The sequence below is a fragment of the Sphaeramia orbicularis genome, chromosome 3 (assembly GCF_902148855.1).
Source record: "Sphaeramia orbicularis chromosome 3, fSphaOr1.1, whole genome shotgun sequence".
Classification (NCBI taxonomy): Eukaryota; Metazoa; Chordata; class Actinopteri; order Kurtiformes; family Apogonidae; genus Sphaeramia; species Sphaeramia orbicularis.
This window is the reverse complement of record NC_043959.1, coordinates 13,263,190-13,280,143: the sequence shown is the minus strand read 5'-3', so window position 1 is coordinate 13,280,143 and position 16,954 is coordinate 13,263,190. Positions and strand designations below refer to the sequence as shown.

Sequence of the window (16,954 nt, the reverse complement as noted above, 5' to 3'; positions counted from 1 at the left end):
GAGAGACAGAGAGAGAGAGAGAGACACAGAGTGAGAGAGAGAGAGGTAATCGGTTAAGGAGTCAAATCTGTCTGTTTTTGGCAGAAATAACTAAATAAATAAATAGACTTGTCGCAGCATGTTGACCTGCTGGGCAGAGCTAAGTCTGAGAAAAGATGTTCGTCTGTATTTAATACGTACTGACATAAAAATTGTTTGGTAAATCATGCTTTAAAATTTCAGCGACAGTTAATATATTAATACAGATATCGAGGGACTGAAGTTAGTAAGGGCATTGTTCATCTTTTTAACTTCATTTCCCATCATGCAGCGTGGTACTGTACTTCCTGTCAACCATCATGGCCATAGCTACGTGATTATAAGGCTGTTGTATTCAAACTTTACCAGTATCTCCCAAAATATTGATCCTATCAACTTACTGTTTTCACTAGTCTGTTAAATGATGAAAATAACACTAATATGAAACTGTAGCAGTCAGCTGTGTACGGAGTTAGTGTGATGACCGACACACACACAGAGTCCACTTCCTGTTTATAATATAGATGATGGTGCCTTTCATGGGTCATATGACGTCAGTCGTAGCCTCGTATAATATACAATAAGCAACACTACAACATTAAAATGAATGCTAACACATCCACCATGAATGTTAATAGTGAAGATTCTTTAGTGCTCCAGTGGGGGCTAATATACAGAGGGGTGGGGGTGGGGGGGTTGGAAGTGCATTGTGGAGTTAAACCTGCTTTTTGTGCTGAACGTGTGCATGACATTCATCTGAACAGTGTCCTTACAGTCATAGTTGAAGAAACCTTGGCTTTTCTTTTTCTCAGTTGCAGGAATAAATGTTCCAACAAACACATTTACTATGGCCACCAGCAAGATGATGAGGAGGACGATCTGGGCCTGAGGGGGATGCAGGAGGAATGAAAGGGTTAAAGAAGTTAAAGTCAGAGGGTTCCTCCACCTGCAAGACACTCAAGTGCACTGTAAAAATAAATAAATAAATAAATAAATAAATAAATAAATAAAAAGAAGCACAAAAAAAAGGCAATTTTTTTTGGTTTCTTTTTTTTTTTTTTTTTTTTTTTTTTTTTTAAGATTATTTCCTGGAAGAATTGAATTACACCAGAAATATGTACAAATACTAAACACATTTTTACTTGATCAGAACAGGATCTAGTGCTATACCACTAAATTTTTCTAAGTCTCCTACACTGTAAAAAAAAACTGTAAAAACAAAAAAAACCCTGTAAAAAACAAAAAACAGTATTATTCTGGCAGTAGGGGTGCCAAAAAAAATACTGTAAAATAACGGAAAATAACCATCTCATAAAAATACAGTAATTTTCCATAATAAAAATACAGTTTTTTGCCCTACCTTTACATGACATTTTGCAGATTTTTTTGACTTTTTAATGTTTAATAAAGAATATTTACATGTATTAAAACAATCAAATTACACACACACACACATACATATATGTATATATATATGTATGTATATAGATAGATAGATAGATAGATAGATAGATAGATAGATAGATAGATAGATAGATAGATAGATAGATAGATAGATAGATAGATAGATAGATAGATAGATAGATAGATAGAATTTTCAATGAGACTAAGTTGTACAATCCACTGATAAAAACTGTATTTGGACAGTTTATCAGTGCTTATACATGTTACACATTCACAAAAATACATTTATTCAACATTTTTGTTGTGAAACCTCCTGTAATTACACAAGATATTTGTCAATAAACAAACAAGTCTAGTTAAACTTACAGAACAAATACTTCTTTTATGGTTAATTGTCAGTAATTTTATCTCGTTTTATTTTATTTTATTTTTTTACAGTATTAAACTTTCAATTAACAGTTTAATCTCATAAATAGAAAAGAAATATTTATGAAATTATGATACATTTGCAAATGTATTTTAACTGTATTTTTCAGTGAAAAAAAGAAAAAAATGTCTTTTAAAAAATTTTTATTTTTTGGTTATTCACAGTTACAGTTTTTTCATGTTACTTTACATTTGACGTGTAAAATCACAGTCTATTTTTGTCATGTTACTGATATTTTCCTGTGTATTGAAAATACAGGAAAAATCTGTAAAATAAACAGTGAAAATTCTGTTCAACTACAGTTTTTTTTTACAGTGTGGGTCTCACCTTGGCCTCCCATTCCATTCCTGCCACCGATATTCCCAGTAAAACCACCACTGTGATGCAACCGATGATTCGGATGTCGTTTATTTCGTCCACCATCAGCAGGTCATTGTCCTGAACACAAAGGAGGCACTGGTCAAGGCTACAGTGGACATGTGGGGGTGGAAACAGTTCCATCGGTTCCTTTAAAGTAAACATCACGCACCACGAGCAGATCGACGACAGTCTCTGCGAAGCCCACTACATACATGGCAACAGCCACTGCATTGGCAAAGGCGAAAATCAAACCGATGGAGCCGCCAAACTCTGGTCCCAGACTACGAGATATCAGGTAGTACGCTCCACCTGAAACGACAAAAGGCAGCAGTCATTGGTGACGGAAGACCCTTTAACCCAGGGGTCTCAAACATGTGGCCCGGGGGCCAAATCCGGCCCGCCAAAGGGTCCAATCCGGCCCGTGGGATGAATTTGTGAAATGCAAAAATTACACTGAAGATATTAACAATCAGTGGTGTCAGAATCATTTTAATTCAGGTTCCACACACAGACACATACAGTCCAATTAGATCTGAAGTGGGTCAGAACCAGTAAAATATTATCATAATAACCTATAAATAATGACAACCCCAAATTTCTCTTCGTTTTTTTGGTGTAAAAAAGTAAAATTACATGAAAATGTTTACATTACCAAACTATACATTTACAAAAAATGTGAATATCCTTAACGGAAATGTCTTAAGAAAAGTAAAAACAATTTGACCAATATTCTGCCTGTTACTAAATGTTTTGTGTGATTTTAATGCACATGTGTAAATGATAAACTGATAAAAATGAAGCAAAATATTGTTAAAGTTGCACTTGTTTTTCTTAAGACAATTCAAGTTGTTCATGTTATTCAGATTTTTAAGGAAACTTTGTAGATGTAAACCTGATCATAATAGAATTTTACTTTCTTCACTGTTATTATTTTACTGGTCCAGCCCACTGGAGATCAAATTGGGCTGAATGTGGATCTGAACTAAAATGAGTTTGACAGCCCTGCTTTAACCCTTTAACCCCTGGCATGTCTGTGGTAAGCGTTCTGTATGTATGATTTATTTTAAATATTCATGAAAATTCAACTGTTTAGTCAATAGTTCAAATTTCCTAACATGCTGATAGAATAGACCTTGTTCTTTCCATAGACATCGGAGCACGCTCAGTGCACCCTGCGCTGGCTGTGTCGTCATTTAAACATTCCCATCATGTAAAAACTAAATGATGATGCATTGGTCTCAAAAACACACAGATAAAACACTTGTAAACAGAAAAAAATAGTCAGTATAAAAATATATGAAAATCCATGAATGAATTATGAACACTAGAAAAGCACTCTGAGAGCGCAGACCTCCACCAAGGCAGATCAGTGGGCCCCCGTGCCCCCCCCCACTAGGGATGGGAATTGAGAACCGGCTCCCAGTAGCTCGATTCCTTGGAATCGTTTGCCTGCCTGCTTAACGATTCTGCCTTCGTTGCACATGCGTACGCTGCATTGTTTTGGTCGAAACGTAGCCAACATGGTGTTGAGGCAGAAACGGTCTAAACAGACGACACCAGGTCCACTTGAACACTGTCAAAGCGTCCATGTCTTCAAAAGGGTGGAATCCCTCCAATATGCTCAAACACTTGTCCACAGCATGTGAATCATTTACAGGAATGTCACGTATTTGATACGCTACTTAGCGGCGCTTGTGAATGTAGCAGCAGAGTGAACGCAGACAGACAGACAGACAGACAGACAGACAGACAAACCAACGCCAACAAAAACATAACCTCCTTGGCGGAGGTAATAATAGAATCTGTGATAAAAATTAAAAACTATACAAATCAAATATTAACCCTTTCACTCCTGACATGTCTGTGGTGAGTGTTCTGAATGTATGATTTATTTTAAATATTCATACAAATTCAACTGTTTACTCAATAGTTAAATTTCCAGTCATGCTGATAGAATAGACCTTGTTCTTTTCATAGACATCTGAGCATGCTCAGTTCACCCCCGCCACCTGTGAAATGGGGGGTAAAACCCAGAGCAGTGAGTGAGACCGACTCACTATAAAAATAGACGCTTTGGGTTTTTATTTTAAACACTGTTTTTCTAGTGGTTTCATTGCATTGGTTAGTTTGGTTTGAATTGCATGTTTAAATTAGTGCTGTTCAAACTGTCTGGAACAGATCAGATACAGGTCACGTATGGACACAAAAATCCAACTTGGGACACATTTACCTGCATCTGAACGTAACCTTAGACTAGTTTATTGGTGTGTTCCAGATGTCCTGTGTGGTTTATTATCTGTAGAAGTGTGCATAATGGTTGAAGGTTGGTTTTGTCAGTATTATCTCATACTTCTACACCATATGATATCATGAAATTGCGTAAATAAACGCCACTTTAAATTGCCGTGTTGTCTGTACGCATTATAAGCTTTCTGCGTGTATGTTCACAACGCATCAAATACCACACACTGAAGGTTAGGGGTTGGGGTTATGTGAACCTGAGATCTTGGTGTAAATTGAGACGCGACCAAATGGCATTTATTAACAAAACTGTGTACGTATAACACGCCAAATGCCATAAGAACTGCTGTGACATACAACGCCATTTCATTGGGTCAGTCCCTCTACATCAGGGGTGTCCAGTCCTGGTCCTCGAGGAACACTATCCTGCATGTTTTAGGTGTTTCCTCTTCCAGTCCACCTGACGGTCATTATCAGTCTTGTGCAGAGCTGGATGATAGGTTTATCATTTGAATCAGGCGTGTTGGAAGAGGGAAACATCTAAAACATACAGGATAGTAGATCTGGAGGACCAGGATTGGACACCCCTGATTTACACAGTCATTCAAATCAGGGAACACAAGTGAATAATAAAGGGTTAATAAATCTTTGTCATCCAGTCAGGACCTGCTCTCCTCAAGGTTCTCATAGTTTTGGATTTTTCATTATAGTTTAGTTTTATTTAGTTTTGACTTTTTTTCTCTAATTCAGTTAGTTTTAATTCATTTTTAGAGCAGTTTTGATAGTTTTTATTAGTTTTCGTTATTTTCTAAATGCTTAGTTTTAGTTTAGTTTTAGTTTCTTTATATCTTTTCTCTTCTTCTCCATCGTATTCAAATAAATCCCAGACAGGGCTCTGCTGCTTTCTCCCAACTTTAGTCTTCATGTTTACAGGTAGAGTGGGGACCAGAAGACGACTGGAAACCACAAGTGAACACAAGTGACGGAACGTCAAGTGTCGTATGGTGCCGCTAGATTAAATTGCTAGAGCGAAATAAATCGCTTTCGTATCAATCCGATATTGACAAAGAAGAAAACGAAGAGAATTTTATCCATAATTTTTATCCATTTTAGTTCGTTTTATAAGCACACAATACAGTTTGAGTTAGTTACCGTTTTTTTCCTCTTAATTACAGTTTTTATTTATTTCAGTTAACGAAAATGGTTTTTCAATTCTAGTTTTTGTCATTTCGTTAGTTTTCATTAACGATAATAACCTTGATCCCAGTGGTGGCTGCTCGTCTTTCAGACAGGGGAAGCTCATTGTCAGCTTACATCAAAACAAAAAAAAAAGTCAAGTTATTTAAACATACATTCAGCCCTCCGGTCGTTTTTTATAAAATGCTCAGTGACCTTATCGTGTCAAGTAGGCGTCTTTTCCAGGGACTGGACCAGTGTCCTCTGAATGTCCAGCAGAGCTGGGCTGCTTAGATTGCCTTGGCCCAGTGTGTTGTGGGTGTAAGACTTCAGCCTTTTTAAACAGCAGATGCTCCTTTCACTCCGACCTAGCCGACAGTATGATTGATTTAACTATCTACAAAATGATATTAAACTCGAACAAGAAATGATTAAATTATGTGACTGAAACAAGAAAACGCTGAAATTACGTTAAATTGAAACAAGGAAGTACAATGAGTGTGTTTTATTTACAGTGCAAGAAATGAACGAGTAATTTCGTAGTAGTTTCTCTGATTTCACAGCAGAATGTGTGACGGTATTAAACTGAACTGTGTCAGTGAAGGAGGAGATCTGAAACTAGCTGTCAATCAAACGGGATTCAGCCTTTCAACTGATCCTCCAATCAGCACGTGGGATTCTGGCGTCCAGCCTGGCCGAGCTCCGCCCACAGCTCCATTCACCCCCAGAGACGCCCGGTGTCTGGGGGCGGGACAACATCGTGAGATTTATCCAATTACCATCCAGTTTTGAGGCAATGAAAAAAACTGTTCCACTCAGTCCCATTGAAGCCCAGAGACGCCCACAGTCTACGGACAAATGCACTGAGCAGAGACGGAGGAGAAAACAGAGACACGGGAATGGAGGAGAAGTGAACAACATCGAGTCTGATGATTTGTGATAAAGCTGATTCTGAACAAACTCATCTTTAAGATGAACGTGTTCTAACACATTTGTAGTCAATGAAATGTCAACACAACCGAACATATTTAACCATTTAATTTTCGTAATTTTAGGGGAAGCTGGGCTTCCCTTGCAGTCTGTGAGAAATCGCCACTGCTTGATCCACGCCCTGTCATCCACACTCATACAGTTTATTATTAAAATGAATGGTGTTCTGACCAGTGTTTTTGTCCAATTTTAGCCGAAGTGAAGAGTTTTTAAATCGAACTGCACAAGTCCAACTAGGGATGTAACGATTACTGGTATAACGATAAACCGCGGCAAAATTGCAGACGGTTAGTATTACTGTTTAATTTCTAATTATCATGATAACTGTGTTTGATTATCGCACTTTTCCGGAGAAAACGCCTATGTAAAGATCTGCTTTTATGTCAACTGTTTGAGTATAGTTTTAATTTATTACAATTCAGATCTTCTATACCTAATATTTGGAACCAATATTCACTTTTAAAGTCTCTGAAAAGGTTCATTAAGAATCTGTGTGTTATTTATGCAATAAAGTATATACATTTTTCAAATCGGTTTTTTATATATTATTATTATTATTATTATTATTATTATTATTATCATTATTACATATTTTTGTGTTTTTTGTCCTTTTATATTTTTATAGTAGGTTAAAGTGAAAAAAATAATAGACAGATGATATAAATGAAGTTGTGCTGAAAAAAAAGATACCAAACATGGGTATAGTAAACATTCCGACATTGACAAAGATGAAAATGAAGGGAATTTTATCCATAATTTTCATCTATTTTAGTTCGTTTTGTAAACACACAATACAGTTTCAGTTAGTTGTCATTTTTTTCTTTTAATCATAGTTTTTATTTATTTCAGTTAACACAAATGTTTTTACAATTCTAGTTTTCGTCATTTTGTTAGTTTTCATTAACGATAATAACCTCGGCTCTCCCTATTGCTCCAATGTTCTGTGCTACGTTTGCAGACACATACTGCATGTGGGGTTTCCAGGAGATAAACATAGTAAGCAGAAATGATAATAAATCCAGTGGTTCCTAAGAGGAGCTGTGGAGTTTCATTCCTCCACAGACACATGCACATATATGCAGCACATACATGTAGTGGATGATTAATCACCTCATCACAGATTCATTGATTTCCCGTCAGGACAGGTTGAGTCGGTTATAAAACACAGAAGCCTTCCAAGGATGACCTCCAGGTGCAGGTTTGATCTCGTCACATCTTTATCTGCACAGATTGTCCTCTCGGTTGTTCTATTCTCTCCATAAAAGATTTTATGTCACAATGAGTTTGTGTTATCTCGAGGAACATAAAACTTTAAAATAATGTTTAAACTGTCAGTGCTTTGGATATTTGCCTGTCTGTTTGAAGTGTGTGCCTGTATAAAACCCCAGCCAGGGCAGGTCAACTTGGATTCAGTTAATCTGTCACTTATGCTCTGTTTTCTGTCTTTGGTGTCGACTGACGTCATGTGACTTACCTCCTCTGACGACGCCGTTGGTGCAGATGGCTGACATGGAGAGGCCGGTGATGGTGGTCACCACACAGCTGAGAGCGATCACCACTATTCCCAAACCTGGAACGCACGCACACACACACAACTCAGTTTAATGCACCGCAAAAAAGGCCTGGACAAAAATAAGACCATTAACCCTTAAAGACCCAAACAACCAGAGATGACCAAAACCACATACTAATATAAAATGTTTAATAACTTTGGATCCATTAATCCTATCGATCCATATAAATAATTAGTGTAAAATACAGTTCTTCATCTTTTCATGGTCATCAGATATGACCATATTTGGACGTTCAGAGGCTCTGTAGTTACCGTGGAGACACTGTCATCTTCTACAACATTGATTCCCCAGTAAAACCCATGGAGTTGGATCAATGACAGTGGATGGACACACTGGGTTTATGTTCAGTTAATGACAGATTTAGTACACTCTAAAAAATGATATGCTGGGTCAATGTAAAAAATTGATGTAACAATTTACATGAATCTTTTTAAGTTATTTCAACTTGGCCATAATTGCTTGAATGCCATAAGACTTTACTAGTTAGGTAAACTCTATTACTTTAGTACAAACAACATGATTTTCTTTGTACTCTATAAGCTTAATTAAGTTGAACCAACTTAATTTTAATTGTGTAAAAACTACTCCATTTAGTTACACTGACTTATTGTTTTACTTTTATTCTACTCAACAATGTCCATACAAGTAGTTACCTTAATTTTCTGAGGTGGCCTAACTTATTTCTGTACATCAGAACAAATTCCACATCGAAATTCCAGTTATATGATCAAACTGCTCATTATTTTTCTATGCATCTCAATTACTAGATCTATCTACATGTTAATATCTCAACTGCACACAATACTTTTGACCCCATTCTACTACAAACAGTGCATTATGTTAGTCAAGCAGTGAGGAGTTACACTGAACAATATAACTACAGTTGTTAATAATAGTGATGTGACATTTATGAATGAATCGAATCTTTTGAACGGCTCTTTAAAATGAACGATGAGAACCGACTCTTTGTAAAGAGCCGTTCATTTTTTTTTTTTTAAGGAGGGAGTGTCCAATTGCCTGTCAATTTACCAACATACTGTTCTTGTTCTAAGAATTGCACTATAGTTCAGGTATTTAAGTAATAGCAGTGATTAATCACTGTTGTATTTTGTGCAATTTTTCCTGTATGTTTACATACATTTATTGTTCTTGTTTTGAGGAGAATAACATGTTATTTCATGAGAAAATGTTTTATTTTCTTCTTAATTTTTAGACTACAGACTAGTCCACATAATGTACCGTGATGTTTTTTGTCAAATTCCAGCATTTGCCTAATGTCACCTCTCATGTCATGTATTTAGCCCACACATTTGAACTAACTATTCTTTTTTACGGTAAGATAATATTTACTGCCGCGCCAATTAAACACCTTTAAAATGTAATGTCGATCATTACATGTAACTTATTTAGTTATTCAAACATCGGTGTTTCAAACTAATACAAAAAATCATAATAGAGCCAGTCTTTTAAACGGCTCTTTTCAGTGAACAGTTCCTGATTGAATGGTTCTCTTCAAAGAGCCAACAGTCCCATCACTAGATAATAAACAGGAAAGGCATTGTTTGGCCTGTGGCTCTGACTCATGGTGCAGTTCTATAAAAATACAAAAATAAACACAAAAAGGCCAATAAACATTAGCATGCACACATTAACTCCAAATTAACACCAACACCACAACCCTGCTGAACCCCTGCACATAAAATAACACAGTTTTAACAATATACCCAATACCCACAATGCAATGCAGCCAACACACCAATATATATTCTACAATTTTAAATCAGAAAGGAGCAAAATGTGTAGAATTCAGTCCTTGAATAATTAAAACTAGTGTTGCAGAAACAAAGCTAAATTCTGTCAAGCCTTAAAGTTTAGTAAAGTTCTGTGTAAAATTGTGTTTCTCCCTTTTCTTTCTGTGCTTCCCTCCGTCAGCTTTGTACTCAGCTTTTAGAGGAAGTTTACAAGATTTTTAAGTTGTACTAACTTAATATACTTCTTTGTTAAATTAAAGGCAGAAATGTCTGTTCAAAATCAGTATGTTACTGAGTTAAGACTGTTTTCTTTGTTTTTCATTTTAGACCAACTGAATAAAATAACTTATCAACATAACAAACTTAATTTTTTAAGTGGAGAAAGCTCTTGATTTTAAGCTTAATTTACTAACCCCATGAATCATTTTTTAGAGTGCAGAAAAAGTCCCATTTTCTTCATTTTTCTCCATTTCGGCTTCAAGCCTTCATCAGGAAATCAAAAACAAAAACAAAAACAAATAAACAAACAAAAAAAACTCTCTGATGAAGGCTCCTGAAGCCAAAACGCATAGAAGTGTTCTTTAGGTCTGGATATGACCGTGCCATGTTGATAAAAGCATTTTAATGTTTAAAGAGAGTGCCTTGGATTTTTCTCCCAGTTTGATATCTACTATAAGTAAAAAAGTGAGTTTTGTGTGGAAAAAGGGTAGTGACACAAAAGAAACAAAAGCTGTAAGAATGGAAACCACGGTGCTCACCCCAGCCCGCCTGTCCGAACACCCAGGACAGACGGATGAACAGCATCACCCCCCATATGTTCAGCATACACCTCACCTGAAAGAGACAAAGGAAATGAACACTGACTGTCCGAACGCTTGGATCTTATACATTCATATAGGAAATCACATCATTAGAATTACACACAACAATATTTATGCACACTTATTAAGCCCGAGCCGAGTAAAGCCGGCGCAGGGCCTATTGAGTCTGCAGTGGGTGCATGGGGACGAAATCGCCAGTGACACGGTCGCCTTTCGCCACTGTCTCCACTTTCACGCATATTCACATTCACGACAGTCAGACCTTTCCAAACATGTACATGACATGTACACAAACCACATATTTACACCTGCATGGAATGAATGGGAGTCAATGGGAGACATCCAGTCAGGGTCAGTCACATGTGTGTAAGTGCACGACACGTGACATCTGACCCCACAGAGACGTGGGGGACCTTGAGAGCTTTCAAATAAAGCCAAATACATGGTTGCCATGGAAACGGATATATTGTTCCTGCTCAGATTATTGTTATTTTTATTTATTTTTTATTTATTTATATTTAGTTTTCTTTCTCCTGTGCTTTGAGCTCAAATTTGACCCCTTAAACATTTATGAAAAGTCACCAAATTTTGCCCAAAATTCAGAAATGTGCAAAATTGAATTTACATATAGGTTTCGTAGATGTCGGTAAAGAAATGTTGCAGCAGTGCCCCCTTGAAAAGTGGAAATACATTACGCCAATGGGACCACGTCCAACGTAAAATTTGTCGTAAAGCCATGAAAATTGGTACACAGATTCATCGTCAGGAGACAAAGAAAAAATATTATTATGGCCACGCCCCTAAACCAACTGCAAGTCCGCCATGTTAATTTCTATATATATTTCTTTTACTTATTATATTGATAATATTTGTTCAGTACATACTGTACAAGTTGCTGTTCTGACTGTGTTCTAACACAGTCTTTTTAATGTGTATATTTGGTATATTTCTTATTCTGACATGATAACTCTTAGACACGTCTCCTCTGTTGCCCATTATTTTTAAGTTACAGTTGTACTTATTAAAGGCCGATAATAATGGAGGGTTTTCACAGTATTTCAGCTGCACTTTCTCTGTATTTACTGACTTAATTACAGACTTTATTCACCCAACATTACGATAGATCAGAATTTGCTACAGTCGTGGCCAAAAGTTCTGGGAATGTAAATGTTTTTTTGTTTTTTTTTTCAAAATTTACTAGAAATGTCTCTCCTTTTTTTTTTTTTTTTAATATCCACATGTTTCTGAGCTACAGTGAAGAATAATTCAAGTGTTCAAAGAAATTTAATGACAAATAAATCACATTAAGCAAAAAAAAAAATCCATATGTGTCATTCCTAAACCTTTTGGCCATGAGTGTACATGTTTACTGAGTCTGTTTGGAATAATAAATATAGAACTGTAAAAAGAGAGAGATGATCGAGGTTTTATTTTACTGACAAACCACAGTTTTAAAACGATGCATATACTGAAGCAGCAGCTGTTCGGAAACCGCAGTTCATCCTCAGACTCTGATCTTGTACTTGATCTGAGACCCGCTAACCCAGAGCGTGTCCCGACCCAGTCGAACTCACCAGGACGCCCCTGATCCAGCCGAACTTGACCGCGCCCGCCTGCTTATCAGCGGGGGCGTTCGACTCCACGTCATCACGGGGGGTGTCTTCACTGCCTTCACCATCGTCCTCAACAGTGTCTGGAACTGAGATTTGTCCGTTCTAGACAAAATAGAGGGAAAACAAAAGGGAGAATGTTTTAACCCTTTAAAACCCTTTGTATCATATTTGCTACATCAGGTTCTGAGACCTCAATCTAATCCACAAGATCAATACTACATGCCAGGAGAGTTATCGCTTTGAACTGGAAGAGCATGGAAGCTCCTTCTATGAAGCACTGGATAAAAGAACTATCAGAGTGCATCGGACTGGAAAGACTGACTTATATGACCAAAGGAAAACTGGAGGAATTTGTACAATTATGGGAACCATATATGAATGTTATGGTATCTGAAAAATAGGGACATATCATACAAATTATCACTGTTTAATTTTATTTAATTTTTTTTCTTATGACTGCTGTATTTTAATATTTATTATTATTATTATTATTATTATTATTATTATTATTATTATTATTATTATTATTATTATTATTATTATTTTACATATATGTACACATGTTCATAAGAATATATGTATGTTATTTATACATATATTTATATATCATTTGGTGCAAGTCTATGTGGTGTGAATGGGTGTGTGTATGAGTGTTTATGTTGTTTTGATTCATGTTTGTTTCAATATTAAACTTAAATGCCAATAACAATATTGTGAATTCAACAGTTTAAACATATTTATTTTTTTGCAAAACTATAGACTAATATGAACACATTTCTATTTTATGCACATGAATGTTTTGACACCAACCAAACACCATATTTGGGTTAATCAAAGTAATTCTATTCTTATGGGCAACAAATCTATGAGTCAGCAGCATGAAGTTAGACAACACAGGCTGCAGTTTGGAATACAGTTCCTCTTAGATGTCACTTTAGAATCACCACCACAAGACCTGGTTTGTCAGAATAGTCATAGTTTGTCTGAATTTGAATCATAGTTATTATGGTTCAATTTTAGGATCATGAATATGTGAGTAATTTCATTTTTATTTTGCGGAATTGATGCATATTAGTTAATATTTTATGGACTTTTAGAGTTTACCATACCATACTAACTTTATTTATAATGCATTTTAACAACTTTACAGCTGGCCAAAGTGCCGTACACCAAACATAAAACAAGGGATTAAATAAGTAAATAAGTAAGTAAAACAAGTGATAACACAGGGTGTAAAACGGGCTAAGAACAACAAAATACAACCATCATAAAACATAGACAAATTCAAATCTGATAAAAACAGTTTAGTTATTCAGATACTATTGGAAAAGCTCCACTTTTTTAATTGTATTTTTATATCTTTGCACTTTTTAATTGCCCTGTGTATATTTGACTCTGTTTCTCTTTTTATTCTCCTCTGCTCATCTATCTATCTATCTATCTATCTATCTATCTATCTATCTATCTATCTATCTATCTATCTATCTATCTATCTATCTATCTATCTATCTATCTATCGTTCTATCGTTCTATCGTTCTATCGTTCTATCGTTCTATCTATCGTTCTATCTAGCTATCGTTCTATCTATCGTTCTATCGTTCTATCTATCGTTCTATCATTCTATCGTTCTATCATTCTATCGTTCTATCTATCTATCTATCTATCTATCTATCTATCTATCTATCTATCTATCTATCTATCTATCTATCTATCTATCTATCTATCTATCTATCTATCGTTCTATCGTTCTATCGTTCTATCTATCTATCGTTCTATCTATCGTTCTATCGTTCTATCGTGCTATCTATCTTATACAAAGCTTAAACACTTCAGATCAAAGAATTTTAAGGATTATTCTATCCTTTATTGTTCAGACTCTATGGTTTAGATTTGTCTGAAAAGCACAGAAAACTACCGTCTCCCCATCAAGACATTATTATAAATCTGTCTCCATCGTCTACAGGATGAACCTTAACTACCATGAACCAACATGTTCATCTGCAATTTAATTTGGATTTCCAGCTGTTTTTCCAAACACCTTTAACTCTTTCAAGCCTGACGTGTCATCGCTGACACCCCCTGTGCATTTACAGTTTGATGGCTGTAACTCTTTCACTGTTTGTTCGATTGGAAAAATTCCAACTGTTTATGAAACCTGAGACGTTGCACTTTAAAGGTTTTATTGGGTCATTACGATAATGTCCCTCACACCTGTACTAGAAGCTGGAGAAGAAGTTGTTATTGCAGTATTATAACATGCAATAAATTGTAAATAACAGCTAAATTTTTAAAGATCTGAGGAAAAAAGTCCTCTGGAAAAATGGGCAAACGGACTCACACACAACATATTTTTAACCTTTTTATAGTCAAAAAAGTCCAGGAGGACTATTTTAGGTTTAAAGGGTTAAAGTCCATAAATGCTAAGCTGGTTCAACCACTAAAACCCAAAGGACCTATAACCCTGTCTGTTTTGCAGCTCAAGGTCGTATATTGGTCTAATAAAAAAGCTTTAAAACTCCAATGTATGTCAAGTAAGTTTCAGTGTTTGGTCTTAACACAAACAGATAATGACTGAACTGTGGACACGAAAAGGGACGGCACCTTGTGAAGGATGATGGAATAATTAACAGATGTAAAAGGGTGCATTTCATTCTATTCTGAGTCCTGAACCTGGGTGAATGGACTGTAGGACCAGGTACGGATGTTAGAGAAGAAACGGTGGAAAGAGGTGGATGTTCTGGTGAAGGTGAAGGGCAAATGGATTTAAGTTAAACCTGACTTTAAACAACTAACCCCAGCCTATTTTTTATTTGATATCATACTATTGGATTTACATTATATTTATTAAATAAGTAAATAAAATAATAGTATAATAAAAGTAAATTCATTCATTCTTTAAGCAAAAGTAAATGTGACATTGGTACCTGCTGAGTTACCCTTCAGGACCAGTCAGTTCTCAACTAATTCACTTGGTTAAATAAAGGTTACATAAAATAAATAAACAAATGAAGAAATGAAAGAAAGAAAGAAAGAAAGAAAGAAAGAAAGAAAGAAAGAAAGAAAGAAAGAAAGAAAGAAAGAAAGAAAGAAAGGATTTAAGATCAGATAAGATAGACTTTATTGATCCCCATCAGGAAATTCAAATGCACAGCAGCATAAGACAATAAACATGTAATAAAATAAAAACATAGAGAAGTAAAAAAAAAAAAAAAAAAAAAAAAAAAAAAAATATATATATATATATATATAGTAGTATAGTAAAAAAAAAAAAAAAAAAAGTATATATATATATGTATATATATATAGTATATATAGTAGTATTTTTAGTAGTATATACAGTAGTAGTATTTTTAGTAGTATATATAGTAGTATTTTTAGTAGTATATATAGTAGTTTTTATAGTAGTATACATAGTAGTAGTTATAGTAGTATATATAGTAGTAGTTATAGTAGTATATATACAGTAGCAGTTACAGTAGTATATATAGTAGCATTTATAGTAGTATACATAGTAGTAGTTATAGTAGTATATATAGTAGTAGTTATAGTAGTATATATACAGTAGCAGTTACAGTAGTATATATAGTAGCATTTATAGTAGTATACATAGTAGTAGTTATAGTAGTATATATAGTAGTAGTTATAGTAGTATATATACAGTAGCAGTTACAGTAGTATATATAGTAGCATTTATAGTAGTATATATAGTAGTAGTTATAGTAGTATATATATTGTAGTACTTATGGTCATGTTTATAGTAGTATTTTTAGTAGTATATATAGTAGTAGTTACAGTAGTATATATAGTAATAGTTATAGTAGCTTTATAGTAGTATATATAGTAGTAGTTGTAGTAGCATATATAGTAATAGTTATAGTAGTATACATAGTAGTATTTATTTTCAATGTACATTTAATTTACTAAAAACAAAAAGAAAGAAAGAAAGAAAGAAAGAAAGAAAGAAAGAAAGAAAGAAAGAAAGAAAGCCCGTGCAGGTCTGTAGTTCAAATCCGTCCACTCACCCTGTGGAAGACATCGTGCAGTTCCTGCAGGGACGGCCTCACAGCTCGGTGTCCGCTCACACTTCCTGCGTTGCGGTAGAAGTCGATATTGGGAACCCGGTCCAGAGTGTCGTGGCCGAAGGCGCTGACCACCGAGGGCCTGACGGTGCGATGCTCCCCCCCGTTGGAGAAGCTGGACTCCTGGTAGACCGGGGGCTCATCCAGAGTGGGGTCGTAGGCGGCGTTGACGTGCTCCCCCCCCCCATTGGACTTCAGCCTCTCCATCGGGGACACTCAGATCAGATGGTCAGGGGTCAAACAGCAGAGCAGGTCTAAGGCTTCACTCATCCAAACAGAGCTCAGATCCTGGTTTATGGTTGGACAGACTCCAGTGGACTGGTCTTAGGCTGGACTGGTCTTAGGTCTTAGGCTGGACTGGTCTTAGGTCTTAGGCTGGACTGGTCTTAGGTCTTAGGCAGGACTGGTCTTAGGCTTCAGATCCTGGTTTACTGTTGGACTAGTCTTAGGCTTCAGATCCTGGTTTACTGTTGGACTGGTCTTAGGCTTCAGATCCTGG

General features: G+C 35.7%; 1 protein-coding gene across 1 annotated transcript in view; it reads right to left on the bottom strand.

Moving 5' to 3' along the window:
• slc12a1 (solute carrier family 12 member 1) overlaps window positions 1–16,662 on the bottom strand; it is a 55,839-nt gene extending 39,177 nt beyond the window's left edge. The window contains exons 1-7 of the mRNA XM_030125913.1: window positions 16,399–16,662; window positions 12,337–12,477; window positions 10,700–10,775; window positions 8,091–8,186; window positions 2,379–2,518; window positions 2,177–2,287; window positions 792–903 (exon numbers count right to left, since the gene is read on the bottom strand). Of these exons, the coding sequence (XP_029981773.1) occupies window positions 792–903; window positions 2,177–2,287; window positions 2,379–2,518; window positions 8,091–8,186; window positions 10,700–10,775; window positions 12,337–12,477; window positions 16,399–16,662 (940 nt within the window). The remainder of the gene's footprint in view (window positions 1–791; window positions 904–2,176; window positions 2,288–2,378; window positions 2,519–8,090; window positions 8,187–10,699; window positions 10,776–12,336; window positions 12,478–16,398) is intronic.
• Window positions 16,663–16,954: the final 292 nt, after the last annotated feature.